This window comes from Lepidochelys kempii, chromosome 1 (genome assembly GCF_965140265.1).
Source record: "Lepidochelys kempii isolate rLepKem1 chromosome 1, rLepKem1.hap2, whole genome shotgun sequence".
Classification (NCBI taxonomy): domain Eukaryota; kingdom Metazoa; phylum Chordata; order Testudines; family Cheloniidae; genus Lepidochelys; species Lepidochelys kempii.
Window position 1 is genome coordinate 122,277,273 of NC_133256.1, and position 24,237 is coordinate 122,301,509.

Genomic DNA, 24,237 nt, shown 5'->3' on the forward strand with positions numbered 1-24,237 from the left:
GAACTCCCTTCAACATGTCAATTATATTCTTTAATTCAATAGAGCAGCGGTTCTCCAACTTCATTGCACTGCGACCCCCTTCTGACAACAAAAATTACTACATGACCCTGGGCGAGGGCTGGAGCCCAAGTCCCGCTGCCCCAAGGCTGAAGCCCTCGGACTTCAGCTTCAGCCCTGGGCAGCAGGGCTCAGGCTTTGGCTTCAGCCCCGAGCCCTAGCAAATGGAACGCTGGCCTTGGTGACCCCATTAAAATGGGGTCACAAGTCACTTTGGGGGTCAAAACCCACAGTTTGAGAACTGCTGCGATAGAGAGGGCTGCTGTTGTACCATGGACTGAATATGCCACTTCTGTAGGTGTTGATTCAGGGCATGCTACCACCATTAGAAATCCCAGTTCCTGAAGGCCTAGGAATCAAGAGACTGGGACTGGAAATAGAACTCAGAACCTCTTGCATAACACAGAGCATCATCATCAAGAAAGTGGGCCAGCTTCCATCTGTTCTCCTTTCAAAAAGAATGTATTAACACAGAATTGCAATACATATACAGTAGTAGGGTAAGTGTGGATCTACACAGGTTCCTGCTTCATTTAAGAGAATATAAACTTTTGGAAATGGATATTAGTTAACTCCCAGAGACACCCATGTAAAGACACAACTTTTGCAGTAATGCTATTAGGAGTGCAGAATAACAGCAGCTTACTGAAATCTATTGTTTCTCTTGACATTAACGTCCTTTCTTTGTAAACCTTTGGGGTGAAAAGTTAGACTGAAGAAAAGTGTTACTAATATCAAAGAATTGTCCACATTAAAAACTCCTGAAGTCTATTTAATATTTACTAATTTAAAATGTCTGTCTTAAAATTCAAACAAACAATCAGCATGAATATTTTCAATATACATTCCTTTTTAGTTCAGGACTTAAAACTGAACAAAATACACATTAAGTGAAGACGTTACTTATTTACACATGCTTACTCAGAAGTTGTTTTGCATTATTAGCCGTTATGACTACAGTTAGAAATTCCTACAATATGTCAGATTATTGTAAAAGGACGAACCCTGGTCATGATGTAGTTGTGTAAGCTGTTAACAAAATGCATGAGTTTCACTCGTAAGAGGAACATACGGTGAATTTGTTGTTTTATAAGTTCGGTTTGTGATCCAAACTGAGGAACTGTCTCTTGTTCTAATTGAGGTCCTTCCTTAAACTGTGGTTTTTCAGTAGCATTTACTAGCTCTAAAAATGGAAAGGAAAAAGTTTGGGTGAATATTTATAAAATAAATAGGTATTAACTGCATTTAAATATTAATTAAAACTAAAAATGTATCTTTTTTTAAAAGTTATCAGAACATAATATACTGAAATAGCTTTTGTCCTTTAATTCAGATACTTTATCAGTAGCTACATAACAATCATATATTAAAATCGTAACTGGGAGGAGATATTGTGATGCAATTAATTAATGTCTGCTACGTATTAAAGATAGAAAGTGTTATGTAAGTGCCAAGATTTATAAATTACAATATTAAAAAAAATTACATGAACATAAACTGTTATCTCCACAAAATAGAGAACACTTCCAAGCCCAGTCACACCCTTACAAATTAAAACTCATTTTAGCAAATTAGAAAGTACAGTTCTCAATACCTTCAGTGACAATGATCCAATAGGGTTATGAAAGTCTTTAGGTGAAACCTGAGCCCAACCACTCAAACTCTCTGGATGACATAGTTATTTATTTTCAAAGGTTAAGCAGAGTGGACTACCTAATATAAAACTCTTAATAGTATGAACACCAAAAGGCTACTGAAGTGGAATACTGGAAAAATCCCTGACCCTTCTCCCCAGCACTCCCACACACCCTTCTGATCTTGACCACACAATTAAAGAGCCCATAGACATTCTGCCAGCACAGGAAAATTAAACTCCCAAGTACACATTCTGACCTACATAATTTTACTTTGTAGTTTATAAAGGGTAAATAACTATTTTCACAACCACTTAGGACAGGAAGTGATGTTACTGGTAAAATCATGGCTGTATTTGCATTAGGATATGATGCACAGGACTTCCTTCAGTGGCTATGGCTGAAGAATAACTGAGCAACAAATCTCACAGATTTGAAAAACAAACAAAAAAAACTATCGCTGAATTAAGGGATGGTAGGGGTCCTTTGCAGACAAAGTAGGACTGACCAATTCTGTATTTGGTGCCTAGATACCATAGCACAGTGATGGTTGCAAAAGAAATGCCCCAATAAATATAGCCAGCTATATTTAATAGGTGTGTTAAATGAGACACAGCTATGATGAACTCTGTAAAGCCATCAAGGATCCAACTAGTTTATAATCTCTTATCCTGGATGCTCATACATCCATTACCACAAATGAGAGAAATCTGCCATCAAGATGGATGGACATTGCCCCTAGCAATGTCAATTTTACTTCAAAACTTGACTTCCAAAATCATTTAACTGCTTACATAATCAGGAAAGGATTCTCACCGTGGGCCTTATTCGAACACCAATGAAGTCAATGGAAAGACTCCCATTCATTTCAGTGGGTTTAGATGAGGTCCAATGTGACTTTCACACTGCTCTGCTGAGCAAAATTAATTTAGCAACTATCTTTCCCAGTGCCTTGTAAATGCTACATACAGGGGCTATTATGCTGCAATGCTGACTTTTCAAAGAGGCTACTGTAATACTGGATGTATTCAAACAATTGTCAATAGCATGGATACCAATATGCCATAAAACAAGACCTTATATTTTCAGTGATACAGATTTAAGATTAACAAGAACTATTTCAAGAAATTTCTTACCATCAAATCGTAAAACATCTAAGCTATACTTGGCCCACTTTATTTGTAATAAGAGAAGAAACACTTGATTGTAAATTTTTTGACATTCTAAACTTATAACTATATCCACAGGCCAAGGGACCTAAAGAGGAAAAAACACAAAAAAAACCCCTTAATTTGATGGAGCGATTTGCGGTTACACTTCAAATGTATTTTAAAATTAAAGCAAAAAAAATCATTATATTTTACCTTGTAGCTCAGTGTTAAGCCATCTAAGGTATGGACAGGGAGTTTCTTCTTTGCTGTATCAACACTTTCAAAAGATATAGACAGCCTACAAAAAGAAACAAAAACTCTAGTTGCCAATTGTTTGCATGAAACTCATGGTTATCTTAAAATATTTTGTTTTAATCTGTCATTACTAAATATTAGTGATCAGATTTAACCTGGTAGGAAAAGATTTGTAAAGATACCTCTGCTCCAAGCTTTGTAAAAAGATTGTTTGACAGAATTACTAATGAAGACACTATTGCAAGTGAATATATAAGGGAACTTATTGTGGAGGAAAACAAAAACAAATCTCTACAGGTAAAACGTAGTTCTAGTGCACAGATTAATTAATGCTCTGATATTTTAAGTAGATAATCATATGCTTACTTCCACCATACTGCACTTTGAATACTCTATCAATCCACACAATAGTTTCTAACTCAAAACGCAGGGACAGAATGACCCAAAGTGGTTGAACTTACACCTATACCGATGACTAAGAACACAATAGAGCCTAATATTTATGTATTTCATAAACCTATCATTTCAACAGGAAGGGAAAAGGAAATTGACTTTTTCTTTCACTGTTACTTTAAACTTAATCCAATGCGTTTTACCTTGAACTGTCCTCTGGGTAACGTTGTCCAACTGCTTCCTGGAGCTGGACATTTAGAAATGATACATTCTGCCAAGTTTCCTTTTCTCTTATTTTATCAAAAATAGATGTGTAGAAATCATACATAGTATCCCCAGCTTCAAGCAAGAAAAAGTTTCGCATTGCCTGCAAGTACTCTACCAGTCTAAACAGAGAATACAAATACACAAACATCTCTTCAATGTGCATTATAAATCTTCCTTTAACATAAAATGTTACATTATGTAATGCAAACCTTTAAAAGTCTCATCACAACAAGAACTCCCAATTGAATCCCATACTCCAATGAAGTTTATTATACATTATTTTTTCACATAAACGTCACTTAAGCTCAGATGTAGCAAAATACTTAACCACGTGCGTAGCTCAAAGCATTGAAAGCAGTGCCACTGACTTCAGTAGGACTAGTCATGTACTCAAGCACTTTTCTGGATCAGGCCCTCAATTCAAGAACAGCTTTATGGGAGAAATATTGCAGCTCTCTAACTGCAGAGCCTGAAAAAATTCCAACGTCACTGGGAGTTTTGCCTAAGTAAGGGCTCCAATATCAGTTCCTCATCTGTTAAATAAGGGGAAGAAGGGGTAGTAGTACTTCCCTATTTCACAGAGGTGCGGTGAGGATGGATACATTTAAAGACTGTAAGGCACTTAGATACTATGGTGATGGGGGCCACATCCATACCTTAAATGGAAAGATGGTGACCTAGGACTAGCTCAGAGGTCATGAGATCAGGCCACTTTACTCACAGCATGACAATATCACATAATTAGTGGTAGTGTAATGGCCAAATTCCAATTTAGATAATCATACTCTGTCTTCCTAAAATTTCTCCTATATTTTCAGCTGAATGTGTGAAAGCCTGGTTCCACTGAATTCAATGATAGCTTTGACATTGACTTAATTAGAGCCAGGATTTTACCCATTGTTCTTTCTGGGAATATTTACATTTGTCAATTTTTAACTCAGTTTTAATACTTCTCTACCCAGAAGTACTTAATACCATAATCTAGTGTCTCAATTAAGAAGTTTGTTTACCTTTAAACATTATTTAATTAAAGCAAACGTATTAAAATACTATGTTTTTCTCAAGCTACTAACACTTTACTTTTTCTTTATCATTATTATTTGTATTACAATAGTGCTTAGAGACCCAATCAGAGACTGGACACCCACCATGCTTCATGCTGTACAGATACTAAGAAATGGTTCCTTAAAAAATGACCTTACAAACTAAGGGCATGTCTACATTTAAAAAGCTACAGCGGCACTGTAGTGCAGCTGCACTTCAGTATAGACGCTATTTACATCGACTGGAGGGATTCACCCATCAGTGCATGTAATCCACTTCTCCGAAAAACAATAGCTAGGTCTTCCATTAACCTAGCGCTGCCTACCTGGGGACTTATATCAACTTAACTATGCCACTCAGGGATATGAATTTTTAATGCCCGAATGATGCAGTTATGCCCACATAATTTTCTAGTGTAGACTAGGCTTAAGTAGGCAATACAGAAAAAAGGGATAGAACACAAAAGAACAATGAATAGAGTGACAGTTGGAAAATATTATGTTAATTCCATGTTTTATTAGTGCTTTTGTTATTGTTTATCACAGCAGAATTAGAAGAGAAGATTAAACAGTTTGTAAAAGATTTCAACTACAAATCAATTTTCTCAAAATAATTGATGCTTTTACAGTATGGTATACCAATGATAATGGAATATGCTTTTTAAGTAGAATCTAATTTCATTTCTTACCTGTAATCCTTCTTTAAAGTTTGCATTAGGTTGCCACAGCATTCCAGATATTGCTTATCTATGTGAGGATAAAGGCAAGACCTCAATGTCAGTTCAAATGTCTGGCACGTCACTGATTCAGAGGATCTATCCACGCAAACATCACCACCAGTAAATTTTTCATGAAAGTCACTTTGCTCCAAATACAACCTTCAAAATAAAAAAAACCACTGTTTAGCTGGAAAGGAACTGATCCATATAATACCTAACAGAATGTGTCATACATTTAAAACTTTGTGGTCTCATTTAGCTTTCTGCTTAAAAAAAAAGGCATTGAAAAAGTAGTAAAAATTTCATTCCAGTACTGGTAACTCAATGGATATTAATGCCTTAACTCAGACAAACCCATTATTTCGAGTGACTATTCATACAACAAGGCATAAGAGTACTAGTTTGGATGATGTGCTGTAACCACCTAGTCACTCACTGTGTTTATGCCAGTTCTTGTTGTAGTTCTGAAAAGCAATACCAGTACAAATACTGTAGACCTCAATAAATAAGAAAAATATTTGTTTTATATGGTCTTTTAGGGCTACGCTGTCATATAAGGCCTAAACAAGGGGTTATTGGTTTTCATATATTCCAAGCCAGAAAGGACCACCGTCGTGGTCTAGTTCGTCCTCCTGTATAACACGTCACAGAATTTCCCAAAAATAATTTCTAGAGAATATATTTAAAAAAAAAAAAAATCAACCTTGATTTAAAAATTGCCAGTAATGGAGAATCCACTCTGACCCTTAGTAAATTGTTCCAGTGGTTAGTTACCATCACTTAAATATTTACACCTTATTTCCAGTCTAAATTTATCTAGCTTCAACTTTCAGCCATTGGATGCAGCTATACATTTCTCCGCTAGACTGAAGAGTCCATTGTCGAGTACTTGTTCCCCAGGTAGATACTCAGATGGTAATCAAGTCATCCCTTAACACTCTCTTTGTTAAGCTAAATAGATTGAGCTTCCTGAGTCTATCATTACTAAGGCATGTTTTCTAATCCTTTAATCATTCTTGCGGCTCTTTTCTGAACACTCTTCAATTTATCAAAATCCTTTCTGAATTGTGAACACAGAACTGGACATAGTATTCCAGTAGCAGTCGCAAAAGTGGCAAATATAGATTTGGGTAGCCTGCGTACTGGTGTAAGAGGGGGATATTACTTCAATGCACAGACACATAAATCATAATCTCTCTCTTAATGGGATAAGACAAACCTTGGAAGTTAGGAGAACTCCAGCCCTAGGCAGGGGTGGAAATATGCTGCTGGAGCCAGCTATCGGGTCTCTAGAAGACAGGTAACAACATGTGATGGGGGGAAAAAAACCACAGTCACTCTCCCTTCCAACCCTCACCAGAAGGTGGGTGTTTCCATATAGTGTCCTCCAGTGGAGGACATGGGTCACTGGGACGACCTGGGAGAAGGGGGAGCCCAATATGTCTTTCTTCTCTTCCCTTTCCCTCTACCCTGCTACAGCAGCTCTAGCAGCAACCTGGTGTTCCTAATGAACCACATGCTACTGCCTGCTGTCGTGGCAGCAACGGCAGCTTGGCCTTAAAATTTTCCTGTCCAATTATTATTTTGGCACATTGTCAACAACATTTGCCAGAGAAACAAGTGAGAGAAGGTAAATGGCAATTTGTAACAGTATATATCTCAGCAAAAGCTGGACAGAATTTAATCAGACAAAGAAAAGTGCTCCGGTAGCCTCAGGGCTTTCCCCCACTAAATACCCAAGGCCAACTGGTATAATATTATACCATTAGAAAATCTCTGAGTCAGACATTTAACACGTAGGGTATGTTTATATGTACAGTGCTGTAGTGGCTTAGCTGTACCGATAAACCTGTGCGCTGCAGCACATCTGGTGAAGACACTCTATGCTGACAGGAGAGAGCTCTCCCGTCGGCATAAAAAAACCCACCTCTGCAAGCAGCATAAGCTCTCCCACAGACATAGTGCTGTGCACACGAACACTTATGTTGGTGAAACCTCTGTCACTCATGGGGGTAGAATATTCACATCCCTGCACAACATAAGTTTTGCAGACATAGGCTGTAGTGTAAACATAGCATTAGTAAGCCAAAGCCAATTAGTTTATCAGAGTAGGGTCAAAATCATCATTACAGTACAGCAAAAGCTATCAACGGGTAAAATCAGTGTAGTGCAAGTCCGGTTTCCATCACTTCAGAGCAGAGATCGTCTTGATCGACAAAAGGACTGAGTTAACCAGCCTATCAACTTTTAAGAGAATATTCTCATCCACTGAGAGAGATTATGTACATAGCTCAACTATTAATTACAGTATTCTTAGAATACATTGTACCCTGTTAAACTGTAAGGTTGTTAACTTCACAATGAAAGCTTTTAAATACAACCAAGAACTAAAGGCACCATTGTTACATTAGAACTCTTTTTGAAAAGCCAGAACACAGATCTACCTATTGGTACGTAACAGAAATAAATAGCTAACATTCTCACCACTAACTATTATGACCTATGTAAGACTGTTAAAATCAACGTATTGCTGCTCTGCTAGTTTCCTCACATTACCCTATCACAAAGGAACAATTATTTTTGTGGCCTTTTTCCTGAAAGGTTTGTTTTAAACTACTGTTAGTACCACAGTAGAATTTTGCAAGATACATCTTTGTGATGATAGGCCAAAAAGAAACATGTTGATTCAAATGAAAGACATTTTACATTATGTGCCATGCACACACATTAAAAATATTACATTTTTCTACAGCATTTGTTCTATCATAATTCGAGAAATGATATCTACTTTTTTGTAATAAAATTTGCCATGCTAGAGACAGTTCCCATTTTCACTAAAAACATTTAAGTCCTGCTAGATGTAGCAGGCATATATAGAACCGTTCTTGAATACTCATTTTAATAGTTTATATTCATAATGAACCTTTGGCCATTCATAAGATGCCTGAGACAATACTTAGCCGTGCTCCCCTTTAGGCTTGTTCCTGAGCTTGTTTGTTTTAAGCAGCAATAGCAAAAAGTTGATGCCTTGTGGCTTCTGACAACACAGTGGTGAGATCAGTTATCTTTCAGATGTTCAATTACCTAGCAAAGTTAATAGCCAGCAATGGATCATGAACATCATCCAGCTCTAAGTGTCTCTCTGCTATAGACTGCATCTTTATCAAACTCTGCTTTGTAGCTTGTTGTTCTGTAATAATATCTGGAACAGATTCTTCCCCATGCCGCAGACGGGACTGCACAGACTCCAGAAATAGTGTGTACAAACTCTTTCTTTCTGCATCTGAAATGGATAGTAAAATATATGGTAAATATTATTCTAAGAAACAATGTTGATTATACTAGAACAACTAAGTTAAGGAGATTAACACAAACCCAGTTTTGCTTGTTATATTTCCATATGCAGCATCAATAGAATCTAGGCTGTGATTCGCAAGGTACTTAAGCACACATCTAACTTTAAATATTGATATTAATAGGACTATTTATATGCTTAATGTTGGGTACATACTGAAATATCTTGCTCAACTGGAACCTAAAATATGAAATTAATATTTCTGAAAATATTAAACCCTTAAAGACTTTGGATATAAAGTAACTGTCAGCTATTAATACAAAACTTGTTTTCAATGACAGTTTACCCTCCCATGCCAAAAGGGATAACACAGATGTAAAAGAGGGTGCAAAACAGTTCAAAGTCACCTCACTCTACATTTAAATAGAAAGGGACTTGTATAACCTACAAATAGCAAATTTATATTGTCCCATGTGAAGACAATAGACATCACAGCTCCCACTACTGTCCTTTGTGTACCATCACTGATGATGGTTACTCCAAGTATTCAGCATGCCTACAGTTATATCAAGCTCTTTGGGCAGATCATCAACGGGCTTTCCTCAAATCAGGAATCCTATTTATTACCTATCATTCCTAAACCAATGAACTACTTAGTAATGGGAACCAATAGATTAATCACATAATAAGAAAATAGTTTTATGGTTTGAAGAAAGATCTTAAATAGTACAAAGTAACAAGAGAGAATTTAAAATAATGTTTAAGAGAAACTTAAAACTGAGAAAAGCAAAGAAATTCTGAATTAAGGTAAAAATTCAGTTCTCACATTGTCGTGTGTCAGGGGTTTTGGAACAGAACCAGTTGTTTCAAATCAGATGTGGGTTACAAACCACACAGTGCCAGCATAAGGAGAGTTATATACTCTAAAACAGGAGTTTTCAAACTGGGGGTTGGGACCCCTCAGGGGGTTGCGAGGTATTACATGGGGGGTCGCAAGCTGCCAGCCTCCACCCCCAACCCTGCTTCAACTCCAGCATTTATAATGATGTTAAATATATAAAAAAGTGTTTTTAATTTATAAGGGGGGGGGTCACAATCAGACAGTACAAAAGTTTGAGAACCACTGCTCTAAAAACAGTGGATTATTAAACAGTGGAAACACGAATACACCCTAAATACACAAATGTTGTTAGACACAGACAAGAATAATATTTTACACAATTTATTTTCACCTCTTGATGCAGCTTGCCATGGAGAATCATCTTTGGATTGAAGGTTCTTCAACAATTGCATGGACTTTCCAGCCATGATGATTTGTTTTAGTACTGGTTTCAGAAAGGAGACCATTGTGTGCTGCCTACTTGAGGGAGCCTGATCACTTCCAGAGCTGGCACTGGCATTATCACTCATTTTCTCTTCATTCTCCATCTTTTCCGACACACTATATAATGTGTAGGTAGCATACCAAAAATCCCTGTGATTAACTGGGACATTTTTGTTTCTGCAACGGAGAGAGAAAATCGTTACACTTTATCCTTTTAAAAAGATAAAGCTTCACTATTAAATAATAATATAAATCTTTCATTTATATTTCACCTTCTATTTGGAATGATCCCAAAGCACTATAGAAATGACAGAATCATAGAAATGTAGAACTGGAAGGGACCTCGAGAGGTCACCAAGCCTCGTCCCCTGCACCGAGGCAAGACCAAGTCTAGACCACCCCTGACAGGTGTTTGTCCAACCTGTTCTTTAAAACCTCCAATGATGGGGATTCCACAGACTCCCTTGCAAGCCTATTCTTGAGCTAAATTACCCTTATAATTAGAAAAGTTCTCCTAACAGCTAACCTAAATCTCCCTTGCCGCATATTAAGCCTATTACTTCTTGTCCTATCTTCTGCAGACATGAAGAACAACCGATAAGTTTTCTTTGTAACAGCCCTCAACGTATTTGAAGGCTTATCAGGTCCCCACTCAGTCTTCCATTATGGAAGGTTTAGAAAAACTGGCTTATCATTTTTGATATTCTCCTCTGGTCTCTCTCCAATTTGTCCACACCTTTCGTAAAGTATGACATCCAGAACTGAACACAGTACTCCACCTCACAAGCACCAAGTAGAGCAGGACAATTACCTTCTGTGTCTTACATACAACGCTCCTGTTCAGACACTCCAGAATGTCATTAGCTTTTTCCGCAACTGTGTCCTGTTGTTGACTCATTCAATTTGTGATGCACTATAATCCCCAAATCCTTTTCAGCAGTACTACCACCAATTATTCCCCATTCTGTATTTGGGTATTTGATTTTTCCTTTCTAAGTGAAGAACTTTGCAACTATCTTTATTGAATAACTCACACAAAGTAATCACTTCACCTGTGATTGACACACAGTCATCTCTAGAATGATGGTAACTTTAACATTGCACAATAGATTATTAGAACAAGAAACAAGAGACTACTTGTGATGGGGTGGACTAGTGTCCTGCCACACCCATCCCAAGAAAGGAGCAGAACAGTAGTCCTCCAAGCAGCCTAGAGTAGCTGCAGGGGAAGCAGACAGATAGGCTTCAGGGAGCAGCCAATCAGGGCCCAGGAGGGCCATATAAATGGAGTAGCAGAGCCAGAGACAGTCAGTTCCTTGCTGGAGCTGGAGGAGTACATATAGTGCTCCTGGCTGGCCAAAGGGAACTGCAGCACCATGGACTACTCAGTGCTGGCTCCTGAACCTGAACTTAGATGAGCCCTGAGGTAAGGGTGAAGCTTTGGTGAAGATGGGACCATGGGGAAGTGGCCCTTGGAATTGAAGGCAGTTTTGCTAAAGGGACATGGTGGCACGTGGCTGCTATTCTTAGCGTTCCTGGACTGAGACCCAGAGTAGTGGGTGGGCCTGGATCCCCCGCATAGGCCATGGAGAACTGGTCTACAACCAGACACTGCTAAACCCCCAGAAGGGGAACTGAACTACTTAGTAGCCCAACTGGAGATCTTAGACCAGGATAGACCCAGAGGGCAAAACTATTGCCTTCAGAGAGAAAACCCTGGTGGTATAGCCCAATACCAGGGCTTGAACTATTTAAAGATCACAGACACACCTGCCCAGAAGGGGTGCTCCTGTGAGACGGGTGCCATGCCATTACACTAATACATACAACTGAAATCCAGGAGAAATGTAAGTAACCAGACCAAATGCTCAAACTGGAATTTATTCAGGAAGTTAATTATTCTAAGTGCCATGGATCTTTAATTACAAATGACTGATGCTTTTAGGTTTAATAAATAAAATAGAAAGACAGATTTAAAAAAGTAGGATTTAAAAAAAAATCAGATCATTTCTAGCTGTTTTATCAAATGAAATTATTGTCATGCCACCATCCAGTTTGTCTCTTCAACAGTTATAATGTTTATGTAGGCCACAATGTTTTGATCCGTTCAATATCATCATCCATACCTCTGAATGATAAATTCCTTAGCAGGATCAAACAAGTTACCGTGGACAATCCACTCATCCACTGTCTGCAAATAAGGCCTTACTGTTTCAACCCAGAGAGAAAAGAGGAGGGATACCTGAAATGAAGAGTAAACACCAGCTGCTGTGCGATTTTATAAATGTCGGGCAAAATTACACATACTATTTCAAATAAAATAGCTACTATACACTGCAGAGAAGCCAATCTAAAGAACTGTGCAAATATATATTTATGGTATGCGTGTGTACATACTATTTTTTAAAAAACTTGACCAAACATAATGTTGAACTAAAAGCAATGCCGTGCAGTCAGTTAAATGTAAGCAGACACCCTGCAACCTTCTCCACACTTCTTTCTCAATGCCCTTCAGTCCTAACCAGAAACCTTCATTATTTCCAGTCCTAAGTCTCTTTTGAGCACAAAGTGCCAGCCACAGCAGATTGTGTGGTTTATACTGTAGATAACTGGAGAATAGGATGAGACCAAGACATGTACTTCATTTGTGACCTAACAGACTTATAAATCAATTCTTCAGTGGTAAACTTCACATAAAAACTTGTTAAACAATATTCTAGTTACTGTGTGTCATAATAAAATAAAAAGATAGATCTGACATACTGTTTGCTCAGATGCTTCTCCAACGTTGTCATATTCAAGAATAGCTTTGTAGAGTGTATTAAGCAAATGAGATGCTCTTAAAACATTTCGAGTGTCAGGTGGTACTTCTGCTACCCCTGTGCTGAAAACTTTGTGAAGTACCTTAAGCTGTGCCAGTCGAGGTGACAACTTATCTACTACTATTGAAAGAGTGACCGTTTTGTCTGCAAAACCAAAAATATACAAAGATAACCATTTTTAGCAAGTTTATATAATTTTTAAATATTGTATAGCATTTTATACAACTATTTTGTATCAACTGTATCAGCAACTGTATCAGCAACTGGTGTTTACTCTTCATTTCAGGTATCCCTCCTCTTTTCTCTCTGGGTTGAAACAGTTGTATTTGTATAAGTAGGGGCATAGCGAGCAGATCGAGGGACGTGATCATTCCCCTCTATTCGACATTGGTGAGGCCTCATCTGGAGTACTGTGTCCAGTTTTGGGCCCCACACTTCAAGAAGGATGTGGATAAATTGGAGAGAGTCCAGCGAAGGGCAACAAAAATGATTAGGGGACTGGAACACATGAGTTATGAGGAGAGGCTGAGGGAGCTGGGATTGTTTAGCCTGCAGAAGAGAAGAATGAGGGGGGATTTGATAGCTGCTTTCAACTACCTGAAAGGGGGTTCCAAAGAGGATGGCTCTAGACTGTTCTCAATGGTAGCAGATGACAGAACGAGGAGTAATGGTCTCAAGTTGCAGTGGGGGAGGTTTAGATTGGATATTAGGAAAAACTTTTTCACTAAGAGGGTGGTGAAACACTGGAATGCGTTACCTAGGGAGGTGGTGGAATCTCCTTCCTTAGAGGTTTTTAAGGTCAGGCTTGACAAAGCCCTGGCTGGGATGATTTAACTGGGAATTGGCCCTGCTTCGAGCAGGGGGTTGGACTAGATGACCTTCTGGGGTCCCTTCCAACCCTGATATTCTAGGATTCTATGATTTTCATAGTTTAATCTTATTTGTACAACATTCTCACATTTTCCTATTATAAATTAAATATCCCCTATACTGTACCTTTGTTGATTATGCATTTCTCAATTTCAGTAAGTTCTTCTTTGAAACTAATGAAGTACTTGTACAAGGCCCACATAAAAGCTTGGTAGGTTCTAAATGGGGGTTCTGTAGTTTTCTTGGGAGTGGAAATGGTTCCAGGTATTACATTTTCTGAGCTGTGCCCCATCACTTCATCAATGAACTTCTGCAGCCTAAACACAACTTGTCCATATGCTGCTATCTGCTCCAACACTGATCTTAAGCAGTTCTACAAAATAAGGTTTTTCAGAATTATCTAATGAATATTAATCCTTTTTCAAGACCAGAAATCCCAAGAGATATAAAAGGTAAAATGACTGCTGAATTTAAGAGATAGTGAAATTATGTTTATCACTGAATTATCATCTTTTATGGCATCCGCCCACTCAGTTTTGTTTTATTAAATCCAAATGTGTGTTGCTTAAGTTAAAAACAGGTGTGGAAACACTGCTATTTTTCCACAGGAAGTTTAGTTTCCTATCCCCCAAATATTCAAGCCCTCTGAAGACAGGTATATTAAATTATGATTTGAATAAAATCAACCCAGGTTGATCAAATAACTTACATGGGTCAAATGAGTTACAATAATGTCATTTCTCACAGTCACCTTTCCCTCATTCAGCTGAAATATAAAGAGCTTTTTCACCCCTGAAAGAAGCCTGGAAAGCAAGAAAAGATGAGCATTCTTAAAAACAAATTCATCATAATTATATGGATTAGAAAATATAAATCAAATCCTTAAGAGGAAAATTTAGTCTTGCTTACCTGAAAATTTCCTTTCTTAAGGTAGGTCTACACTTTGAGCTGGATGTGTGATTCCGAGCTCCAGTAGACAAACGCATGTTAGCTCTGATCAAATTAGTGTGCTAAAAACAGAATATAGCCACAGTGGTACGAGCAGCCCCGAGTCCATGCCTAAAATCTTGAATGGGATTATCCTAAAGGCAGCTAACCCTTCCCGCTCCTCATACCAGTGTGGCTACACACTATTTTTAATGTGATAGTTCAGTCAGAGCTAGCATGGGTATGTCTCGTCAAGCTGGGAATCATCCCCCACTCAAAATGTGGACATACCCTTAAAGTCAGAGTTTAAGGCACGAGGGGACCACCAGATCATCCAGAATTAACTCCTGTAAAATCACAGGCCACTAAATACCACCCAGCCCCTGCCATGCCAAGCCCAACAACCAGAATTAGATCAAAGTACTACAGTCCTCAAGAAACTCAACAACTGAGTGCCACAAGTAGAGAACAAAATGGACCAAGGTGCACCAATAACTGAGGCCCTTGCACTGGCAAGGAACTGATGTGGTGGTATAAATTCAGATGATCCTAGCAAGTGACCCATGTTGCAAAGGAAGGTGAAAACCCTCCCTGCAGTGTCCCTCCCCTATCTACTCTGGGGGGGAAATCCCTTTCTGATCCCACATATGGTGATCAGTTAGACCCTGAGCACGTGAGCAACACCCACCAGCCAAGCACCTAAGAAAGAGAATTCCCCATACAACCTCAGGTCATCAGTCCCCCCAGTCTAGTGTTCCATCTCCAGCAATGGCCATTTTTTCTTCAAAGTAATAAGATCCACAGATTCATTACAATGGTACTTCAGCCTGCTTGCAGTCTGGGAACGGAACTAGACCTGTCAGTCACTGGCAGCAGTATACTTTGAAGAAAAAACAAAACATTTTAAATTCCACATAATGAAAACAAACCCAAATCCTTGGATGACAATTTCCATCTCTAATCTGGATGATCCATTTGTCTCCATGGTCAGCCAGATCTGTGAATCATATTACTCAAAAAAAGATCTTTTCAGCTAAGCAAGGGTAAATTTTCCTGTTCTTCATGCTAAAATCCACAGATATGTTAGTGGGATTTTCATAGCAGTGTTCCTCCAGAATGTGAAGTAGAATCATCCTTTAAATATGGACCTCCAAAACTAGGTAGATAATACATAAATATCTCCTCCGCCTTCTGCTGGGCACTAGGGCATATTGAAGAATTAACCAAAAGGAAATAAATTGCACTGGCCAATATTCAATTACCAATATGCAGACTTTGGTGAACTAATGGCTGCCCAACAGATCTCAATGCAGGAGATGTAACTACTCTGCCTTGAGATTGCTAATGCTCCTAAAGACAGGACTTTGATGCTCAACCAGAGGAGGAATATTTCTTGAACTTACTTAGGGAATGACAGTTTGGGGACTAACTGGCTACATTAAAAGTACAATACTGTTCTCATTAGAGAAAGCTCCTAACTTCAAATAAAATAAACCCTCATCTGATTGGAGACTGTAACCTGAAACCAGGTTAAATTTTGATTGGGGAAAACTGAGGAACCTTCTGGTATCATAAAATGACTGGCAAATCAGGTTCTGCCCCCAAACTGCAAGACGGCTGAAGCACCATTGTAACAAATTTGTGGACCTTATCACAAAGAATGGGACATCAGGTTAAATTTTTGTCCTAAAAAGCCTTATGTTGGGAATTACTTTCTGTAAATTCTAAAAATTCATTTAAGATAATTTACATTATTATACATAAATATTTATAAATTGGATTTCCAGCCTGACAACTGAATCCCTAACAACAATTATCACAACAACAACAAAATTTTGAATTAAAAATCATTAAAACATCCTCAAATCCTGTCAGTGGCAAACCTATAGGATAAGAAAAAACCTGGACACAAAAGTCTTAAACTTCTCTGAAGCTCAACTAACCCATGTCTGGTAGATTGTTAAAGGAAGAAAGTTTCAAAGATGTGGGCCCTCCAGTGCACATCACAATGTCAGCCATATCTTAAGCATTTAACATCAAGAACTGATGGACTGTTACTGCTGTGTTAAGACACAGCATAAGAGAGGCAAACCCTCAGCTGGCCATATAAGGTTTACTAAATTGTAACCTACATTGTAAATTGCATTTGGAAGCCAAAAAAGTTCTGAAGCAGCAACTTGTCATACTTAAGAGATGCCAGCATTTTTTACAAGCTGAAACTTCCAGGTACCTTTCCAAGGTGGCTCTAAGTAGAGTATAATATAGAAATCTAGCACTGATACTGAAAAGGAGCAGATCACTGTGACAATGTAAAAATCAGAGAAAAATGGTTGCAACCATTAGGCCAGCTTGGAATAAATAGAGGGCATAGTAGCATGATTATGTGGCACTATTGTCACCTGCGAATCAGAGCAATAATGGGTCCATTGTGACCCAGAGAATGTAAACGATATTGCTGAAGATCAGAAATACATCTCCAACAGAACATACGGTCATGGTCTCAGCTCTTTCTTTTAGAGGTTTCCTCCTAACCCTCACTTGAATTGAGCTTTAAAGTATTTTTATAGTCAGAAAAATAAAATGACATCTTTTTACTCAACAAATCTACACTCTGTTTGTGCATTCAGTTCTTTCAATGTAAATGACAAAAATAAGTTTTTTTGTACTGCACAGTCAATACAGTTATGAAAGAGTGAGCTGGCTTATTTTCTGGCTTGTGCATTAAAACTATTAAGAAAATTGCAATTACAGAATCTTTACTACTGGTGATGGTGCACACATTAGAAAGAAAGCACACAGCAATATTTCTTTTCTGACACTGAAAGCCAACTGCAAATCTGTCTCCTAGGAAAAACACTATGATGCAAGATTTTTTTTTTATCATTTTAATATGAAATAAATTTCATATGCAAGTATTTCAGGGATTCCTGCTTACCAGAGAGTTTCCCGGATAACCTGTGTTTCAGTTACAAGAGTTCTTTCTTCTGGCATATATAAGGGATCACTGCTGTACAAGTGTTGGTCCCTAAAAGAAGAAAATGTACTATAATTAAAAAAAATGAAATCCCAGCTGAAGTGTTTACAAATAAGAATCAAGCAGTAATCTTAAGGCTCATTTTTCCTCTAATTTACACCTCTGACTTCAAAGACTTCAATGAAGTTGTGTGGGCTGTAAACAAGAGCAGAGTTTGACTCTAAACCTTTCTAGAGGCAAAAAAATATGAAAAGCCACCAAAATATTATCCAGTCATAGCCCAACAACCATTAACTAGCAAATATTTGAAGTATTAAATTAATTTTAATATTCCAACTCAAATGTTTAATTACTTAATATCCAATACCATACATAGTAATGTGATGAATACATTTTTTGACTCAATGATTATCAAATAGAACATGTAGCTGTTTTAAATATATTAAAGTCACAAGTAACCATAAAATTGGATCACAAATAACCCACAAATCCCACCTCCACCTCAAAGTAACACATGCTATCTCAAAAACTTGCAAAGGGAATGGAAATTCCTTCACCTCTAAATATGAATACAGGATCATAGGGAAAAGTTCTACAATTATTCATAGACCTTCCATGATTTCTTTACCGGTAGATAGATTAAAAGATTTTAGTGTAATATGTTAGGATTATTGAAGTTTTTAGTATTTTAATTCATTTTTATCACTGATAAGACTAGTTATTTATACAATTTCTTAGCTCAAAATTCAACGAAGCCAAACACGTTCACTGGCAGTGAATGTGTGCACAAACCAAATCACAATCTGGTATTGCCCTACACATGCTAAATTTGTCCAAACTGAGATTTGGAATTTGTGATAGACACAACAGCACTTGCTTTGTTTTAAATTCTGACATTGGGAAGGACAGTAACACACAAGACATTTTATGCATTTTTACTGGGGTGGGAGAACTATGACTGTTCAGCACAATAAGCAAAAGCTAAAATTATACTGGCTCATTTTGTTCAATTTGCACTTACTTAGTTTTCAATACATAAATATATTTTAAACTAAATTAGTAACGAATGTTAACTCCATATTTTGGAAGAGTACACACATTTTACATTTTAACAGTACCACAGCTTAATGAAAATCATTATTCATTCATTAAACCATTATCTGGCTTTATTTAATATCAGCGGTGAACATGTAAGTGTTCTTTTTTTCTTACCAGACAGCAGCTAAATTGGAATGTAGGTGCAAACTGTGAGAAAAACGAGGAGCTCTTCCTGTCCAATATTGAGGAACCACATGTTGTTCCAGCCAGCTGCGCGCATCAGGCTCACCCACTGGTAAGACATTTGATAGTCAGTGAAGGATTTTCATTTACATAAGGAGGGCTTATAAAAGACAAAAAAGTCTCACCAGTAAGCAACCAAACAATGAATTGGCTTCAGGATACAGCTGCATTCAATTAAAGGGCTAATTACTTCTGTTTGCACTTTATTACATGTACAATCATGGTAATTGCAATTATAAGTTAGTTTACACACACAGGTGCCTGACCTTTTGAAAATCAGGCCCTAAAAATGAGGTATTTTAATATTTATATATTTTTCCATCTTAAGGCAATGTACTTTATTTTAGACAATTGTTGAAACAATATATACAAAACCTATATTAAAGGTAACAAAGTAAGGTGCCAAATACCAGTAAGCTCACCCAATAGTCAGTGTGCCCCTAATACTAGGCACTCAGTACATTACCTACAAATTATTTTTCCTAGTTCCAACCCCCATGACACTGAGCCTCACAGATAACCAGCTTCTATTCTAGGTGCAATATCCTATTGTGCGCTTTCCTATAATTTCACAGCTGTCATGGAAACCGACTGAAACCAATCTGAAGGGGAGCCATTAGTGTCCTATTTATTACAAGCATTTTCATTCATTGAATTATACTATACCCAAGCACACAACAAATGTTTTTCTTAATATCTGCTTTTATTTCAGTGTTAACATTTAATAACACAAGCTTTGTATTATGTCTAGATATATTTAAGTTGTGTTTATCTGATGTGCATTTATCCCTACTGCAGCCTTGGTGTGCATACTCCCATAGGAATAAATGAAAGTCTTTCCATTGACTTTAATGGAAATTGGATCAAACCTTCATTACACACAAATGAGGCATTACCATTTTACTCTGATAAGAGTAACTATAATACATAACCAAACTCAAAACCTTAACTATAGTGACAATACCAGAGCACTTTAATATAGAACTATGGAAGAATTAGGTAGCTACATATGAGTGAGAATCATTTATTTGGAATTCATTTTTTATGAGATCCCTCTATGAAGAGAATTTTGAACAACAAACCTTTCCATGTGACCTGAGACACTGTTTTCTTGTTTTGGTCTTGTTCTTCTTGTGGTGTCCTGTCTACTTGAATGCCAGAGTCTTCCCTGCTCAGAGGTTGTTGAGCATCCTCCTCCTCTTCACTTTCTTCAGACCAATCCTGTCAAGTATGACAAGACCAAGTATATTTTTAGTGTAATGTGCCTGAGGAAAGGAAGTATACTTAGTCCTTCTTGGCAGGGAAAGTCAATGTAACATGTCTACTTTCTGTCTTCCACTAAAAAAAAAAAAAAAAAAAAGGCAAGAGGGAAACTAAAAGGAACCCTGAAAATCATTTGATTTTTTTCCCCAAAATTTATTTTATAACATGAGCCAAACTGTTAAGTTACAGACATCATCAAAATAGTAAGCTTTTCCGAGCAGTGACCTTGTATTTCTACATATCTTACTCCTACGGGAATTCTGCACCACTGGTCGTGCGCAGAATTCATGTCCACGGCAGATTTCTTTCCTTCCCCTCAGAAAAATGTTTTTCTGACAGGGAAGCAAAGGGAAGCTACAAGAGTGACTACAAAGGGAAGCTACCTACAGGGCAGGTGCATCGTTTCGGGTGCCTGAAGCAGCCCCAGAGAGGTAAATCACTGCAGGACAGGGTGGTAGGGGGACAGGGTGGTGCTGGGGACGCCTCGGCCAGTGCCAGGTCAGACCCACCCCCCCATCCACCCAACTCCCATGCATCCGGACCCCCTCATACACAAACCCCAACCTCCCAAACCTCGTCCCCCGCACCCAGACACCCCCCTGCACCCAGCATGTCCCAGCCAGTAGCTCCTACCCTGTATCAGGCTCACCTGCTAGTCCCAGCTGAGCTGGGGAGGAGCACACTTCCCCTGCTTGGAGCAGCCAGGGCCGGGTCAGACGCACCCCACCCCAGAAACCTCCCCTGGCCCCACAACCTCACTTCCCCCGCTCTTCCTGTCTCCATTGCTCCTCAGCCACAGGGGAAGGGGTCACTGTAGGGGGAGCAGCCTCCCCATCCACCCAATTCCTGTGCATTCAGACCCCCATACCCAGACCCTCCGCTGAGCCTCACCACCCCCATGAACCCTCTGCACACATACCCTCTCACCAAGCCCCAACCTCTATGCACCTGGACCACCCCGATGAGCCCCCAGCATCCAGACCCCCAACCAACTGCACCTGGACCCCTGTCCCACTCCCCCAGCACCCAGACCGCCCCCCCCTGCACTGAGCCCCAACCACCTTCACCTGGATCCCCCTCCCCCCAAAGAGTCTCATTGCCCATGCATGCGGACCCCCCCACTGAGCTGCCCACATCCAGATTGCCCCACACAGAACCCTCTTGCCCCACACCTGGATCCCCCGCACACTAAATCCCTCCACATTTGGATCCTGCTGGGCTAAGCGTGCCTGCACACACCTGGTGCAGAGCCCTGGGGTGTTTCTGGGGCAGGACTAGCCCTTGCACTGTGTCAGGGTTGGGTGCAGCATGGATACACTAACTAGGATACATTATCTATACACATTTACTGAAGCAATTATATAACGTAACTTACATTTATTTAGATGCTTAATTTTTACTTATGTTCAAAAATGGCGAAGGATGCATTTTAATGGCTATTAGCCAGGATGGGCAGGGATGGTGTCCCTAGCCTCTGTTTGCCATGGGGGCAGGGGATGGATCACTTGATGATTTCCTGTTCTGTTCATTCCCTCTGAAGCACCTGGCATTGGCCACTCTTGCCAGACAGGCTACTGGGCTAGATGGACCTTTGGTTTGACCCAGTATCGCCATTCTTGGATTCTTTATGTTCTTATTTACTGTTTAATTTTTTTTTTACATGTGATTTGTGTTAAGCTCTATTTGGATGGAAATTCAATCAAAATGCACAAACATTTTTCATTAAATAAAAACTCAAACCTGCTGGATAGATAAGACAAAAAGTTGATCAAAGTTTATAAAAATACATTTTGAATTTCAAAATGACTGATTTATCTAAACAAAGAAAATATTGTCTGTAGTTAGTGAATTGAATTAATTGTTTCCGATCATCATGTCCTTCAAATCTTAGAAATAGCAGATCTCATCCTCTAACACCTGATTTTTATTTAGACTGGAAGAGACAAACAAACTTTCCGGCTTTTTCCAACTCCCAATTAGCTTAACCTTGGATTTACTTGTCATTGATCTGAAATGAACAAAATAGGCTTCTGCACCTGCAGAAGAAGCTAATGCAGTAAAAAGCTGGTTTAACACTTCAACTAACTCTGGTTCCAAGTGCTTACGGAGTGACTTTCACCAGTTCAGTGGTCTGACCCTATTTAAAACATCAGCAGCAAGCATGTACTGCTTAATACAATAATTTAAATAGAAAAAATTCTAACAGATTAGAGTAAATTTAGGCCTTAACAGATTAAAAATTAAATTAGAATTTGACATTTTAAAAAAAATAAACCTGTAATAAAAAAACTGATAAAAAAAATCTAAACAATTGTTTTTGTCCACCATGATACAGCCTCCCTCCTTTCTGTGATCTAAAACATTAGTTGATTTCCTGACTCTCCACTGCTCTAGAAAGAATGTGCCCTGCCATAGCTATAGCTCCCTACATCAACAAGCCATAAATTATTTGCTTTTGTGAACGTCTATAATCCTAAATATCATATATACTGTCTGTAAGAACATAGTCACTTTTAAGATATTACTTACTGGTGTGTCTATGTCAGGACCAAAATCAATTTCTTCACCTTCCATCAAGTACTTTCCCCAGTCAAATTCTTCTTCCTTTTCTAAAAGGAGTACAAGTGAGACTCAATATTTTTGTGCTTATTTCCAACTTCCTCTATAACAAGACTTGGAAATTTTTCTAAAGGTGCAGACTGACAAGAGATACACCAAATGACCTGGGCTTTGTGACTCAGTGCCATGGGTTTTTCTTCGTGGTGTAGATTTAAAAAAAGTAACAAATGGACAAGTCTTTGCAGGATCAGGGAACCAGATTGTAAATTACTTAGGGCAGGTAACTTGTCTTTCCTTCTGTGTAAAAGAATATGTACAACCATAGTGCTATAGATAAATATTTTTAAAATAAAATAATAATCACACAAACCATATAACATAATATACTTTAATCCAATAGGAAGGTTACTCACTTGTAACTGGAATTTTCTTAGATGACCTCTGCATGTTCACACTCTTGGGATGTGCTGACAATGCAGTCCAAGCTGCATCACCAGTGCGTTCCAAGAGTGGAAAGGTGCAGAGGCCACTCTAAAAAGAATTTTAAGATACGTGGCTTCTCCCCCCCCCCCCCCCCCCCCCCGCCCAGTTTCTAGACTAAAATGTTGTTTCAAACCATTTTTTTTAAATGGCTATTTTTCAGCATTGCAAATGAATACCACAAGGATGTGTGGTATCCCAAACACATTTTTCTCATGTGTTCCATTCTTCTCATCCTTTTATTCTTGATCCACTGGGGCTAGTAAATTTACCACCTTTTGTTTATAGTCAGAAACACAGGGAAATCGTACAACATTACTACAAAACCGGGAGACTACATAAAATTAACTCTTGGTAAGTTAAAGTGGATAACTAGATGTTGCCAAGTTTAAAATTGGTTAGAACAGAAAAGCAGTATTTTTAACTTAAAATGAAAAGATTACGGAAATAACCAAACTGTATTATGTCAAGTTACTGCATAACTATCCTATGTGAAATTACATACAAAGTTACTAGTTTTAGATAGATTTTATTTTTGGCTCAGTTCAGTGTAATGAAATGGTCAGGACAGACACTGTTGGAAAGTGAAGTCCTTTATTTACTCACACAGCAGATACAGCAGTAATGAAAGCTTCCTCCAGGCTCACCAATATGCATCAAACATCACAGAGAGGTTCCACAAGTGACAGAATATTTCACTCACTGGCCCCTCTGCTGAGAGGGTATTAACTGTGATAGTCATTTCCCACTTGTGGGAACAGAAGAGAGATCACAGGCTCATTTAAAAACAACACACCAAATGGCCCTCAGATAGCAACCAACGGGGATGGATTTGAATGAGCAACCCAGATGAGAAAGTCACAACATTAACCTTTTCCCCCACCCCCAAGCCTTCTAGTTTCCAGTGTGTCTTAGATGTACAG

The 24,237-nt window shown here is 38.4% G+C and overlaps 1 protein-coding gene across 5 annotated transcripts in view; it reads right to left on the reverse strand.

Moving 5' to 3' along the window:
• TUBGCP5 (tubulin gamma complex component 5) overlaps positions 1–24,237 on the reverse strand; it is a 48,795-nt gene that overhangs the window by 19,333 nt on the left and 5,225 nt on the right. For 4 of the 5 annotated variants that reach the window (XM_073353291.1, XM_073353282.1, XM_073353318.1 and 1 more), the window contains 15 exons: positions 22,805–22,884; positions 20,095–20,233; positions 18,944–19,061; positions 17,693–17,782; positions 14,540–14,633; positions 13,957–14,203; positions 12,902–13,104; positions 12,265–12,380; positions 10,047–10,315; positions 8,604–8,802; positions 5,490–5,678; positions 3,694–3,876; positions 3,056–3,140; positions 2,828–2,948; positions 1,062–1,240 (listed from right to left, as the gene is read on the reverse strand). In XM_073353291.1, coding sequence (XP_073209392.1) covers positions 1,062–1,240; positions 2,828–2,948; positions 3,056–3,140; positions 3,694–3,876; positions 5,490–5,678; positions 8,604–8,802; positions 10,047–10,315; positions 12,265–12,380; positions 12,902–13,104; positions 13,957–14,203; positions 14,540–14,633; positions 17,693–17,782; positions 18,944–19,061; positions 20,095–20,233; positions 22,805–22,884 — 2,312 coding nt within the window. The remainder of the gene's footprint in view (positions 1–1,061; positions 1,241–2,827; positions 2,949–3,055; positions 3,141–3,693; positions 3,877–5,489; positions 5,679–8,603; positions 8,803–10,046; positions 10,316–12,264; positions 12,381–12,901; positions 13,105–13,956; positions 14,204–14,539; positions 14,634–17,692; positions 17,783–18,943; positions 19,062–20,094; positions 20,234–22,804; positions 22,885–24,237) is intronic. The other variant, XM_073353301.1, reaches the window with a different exon arrangement.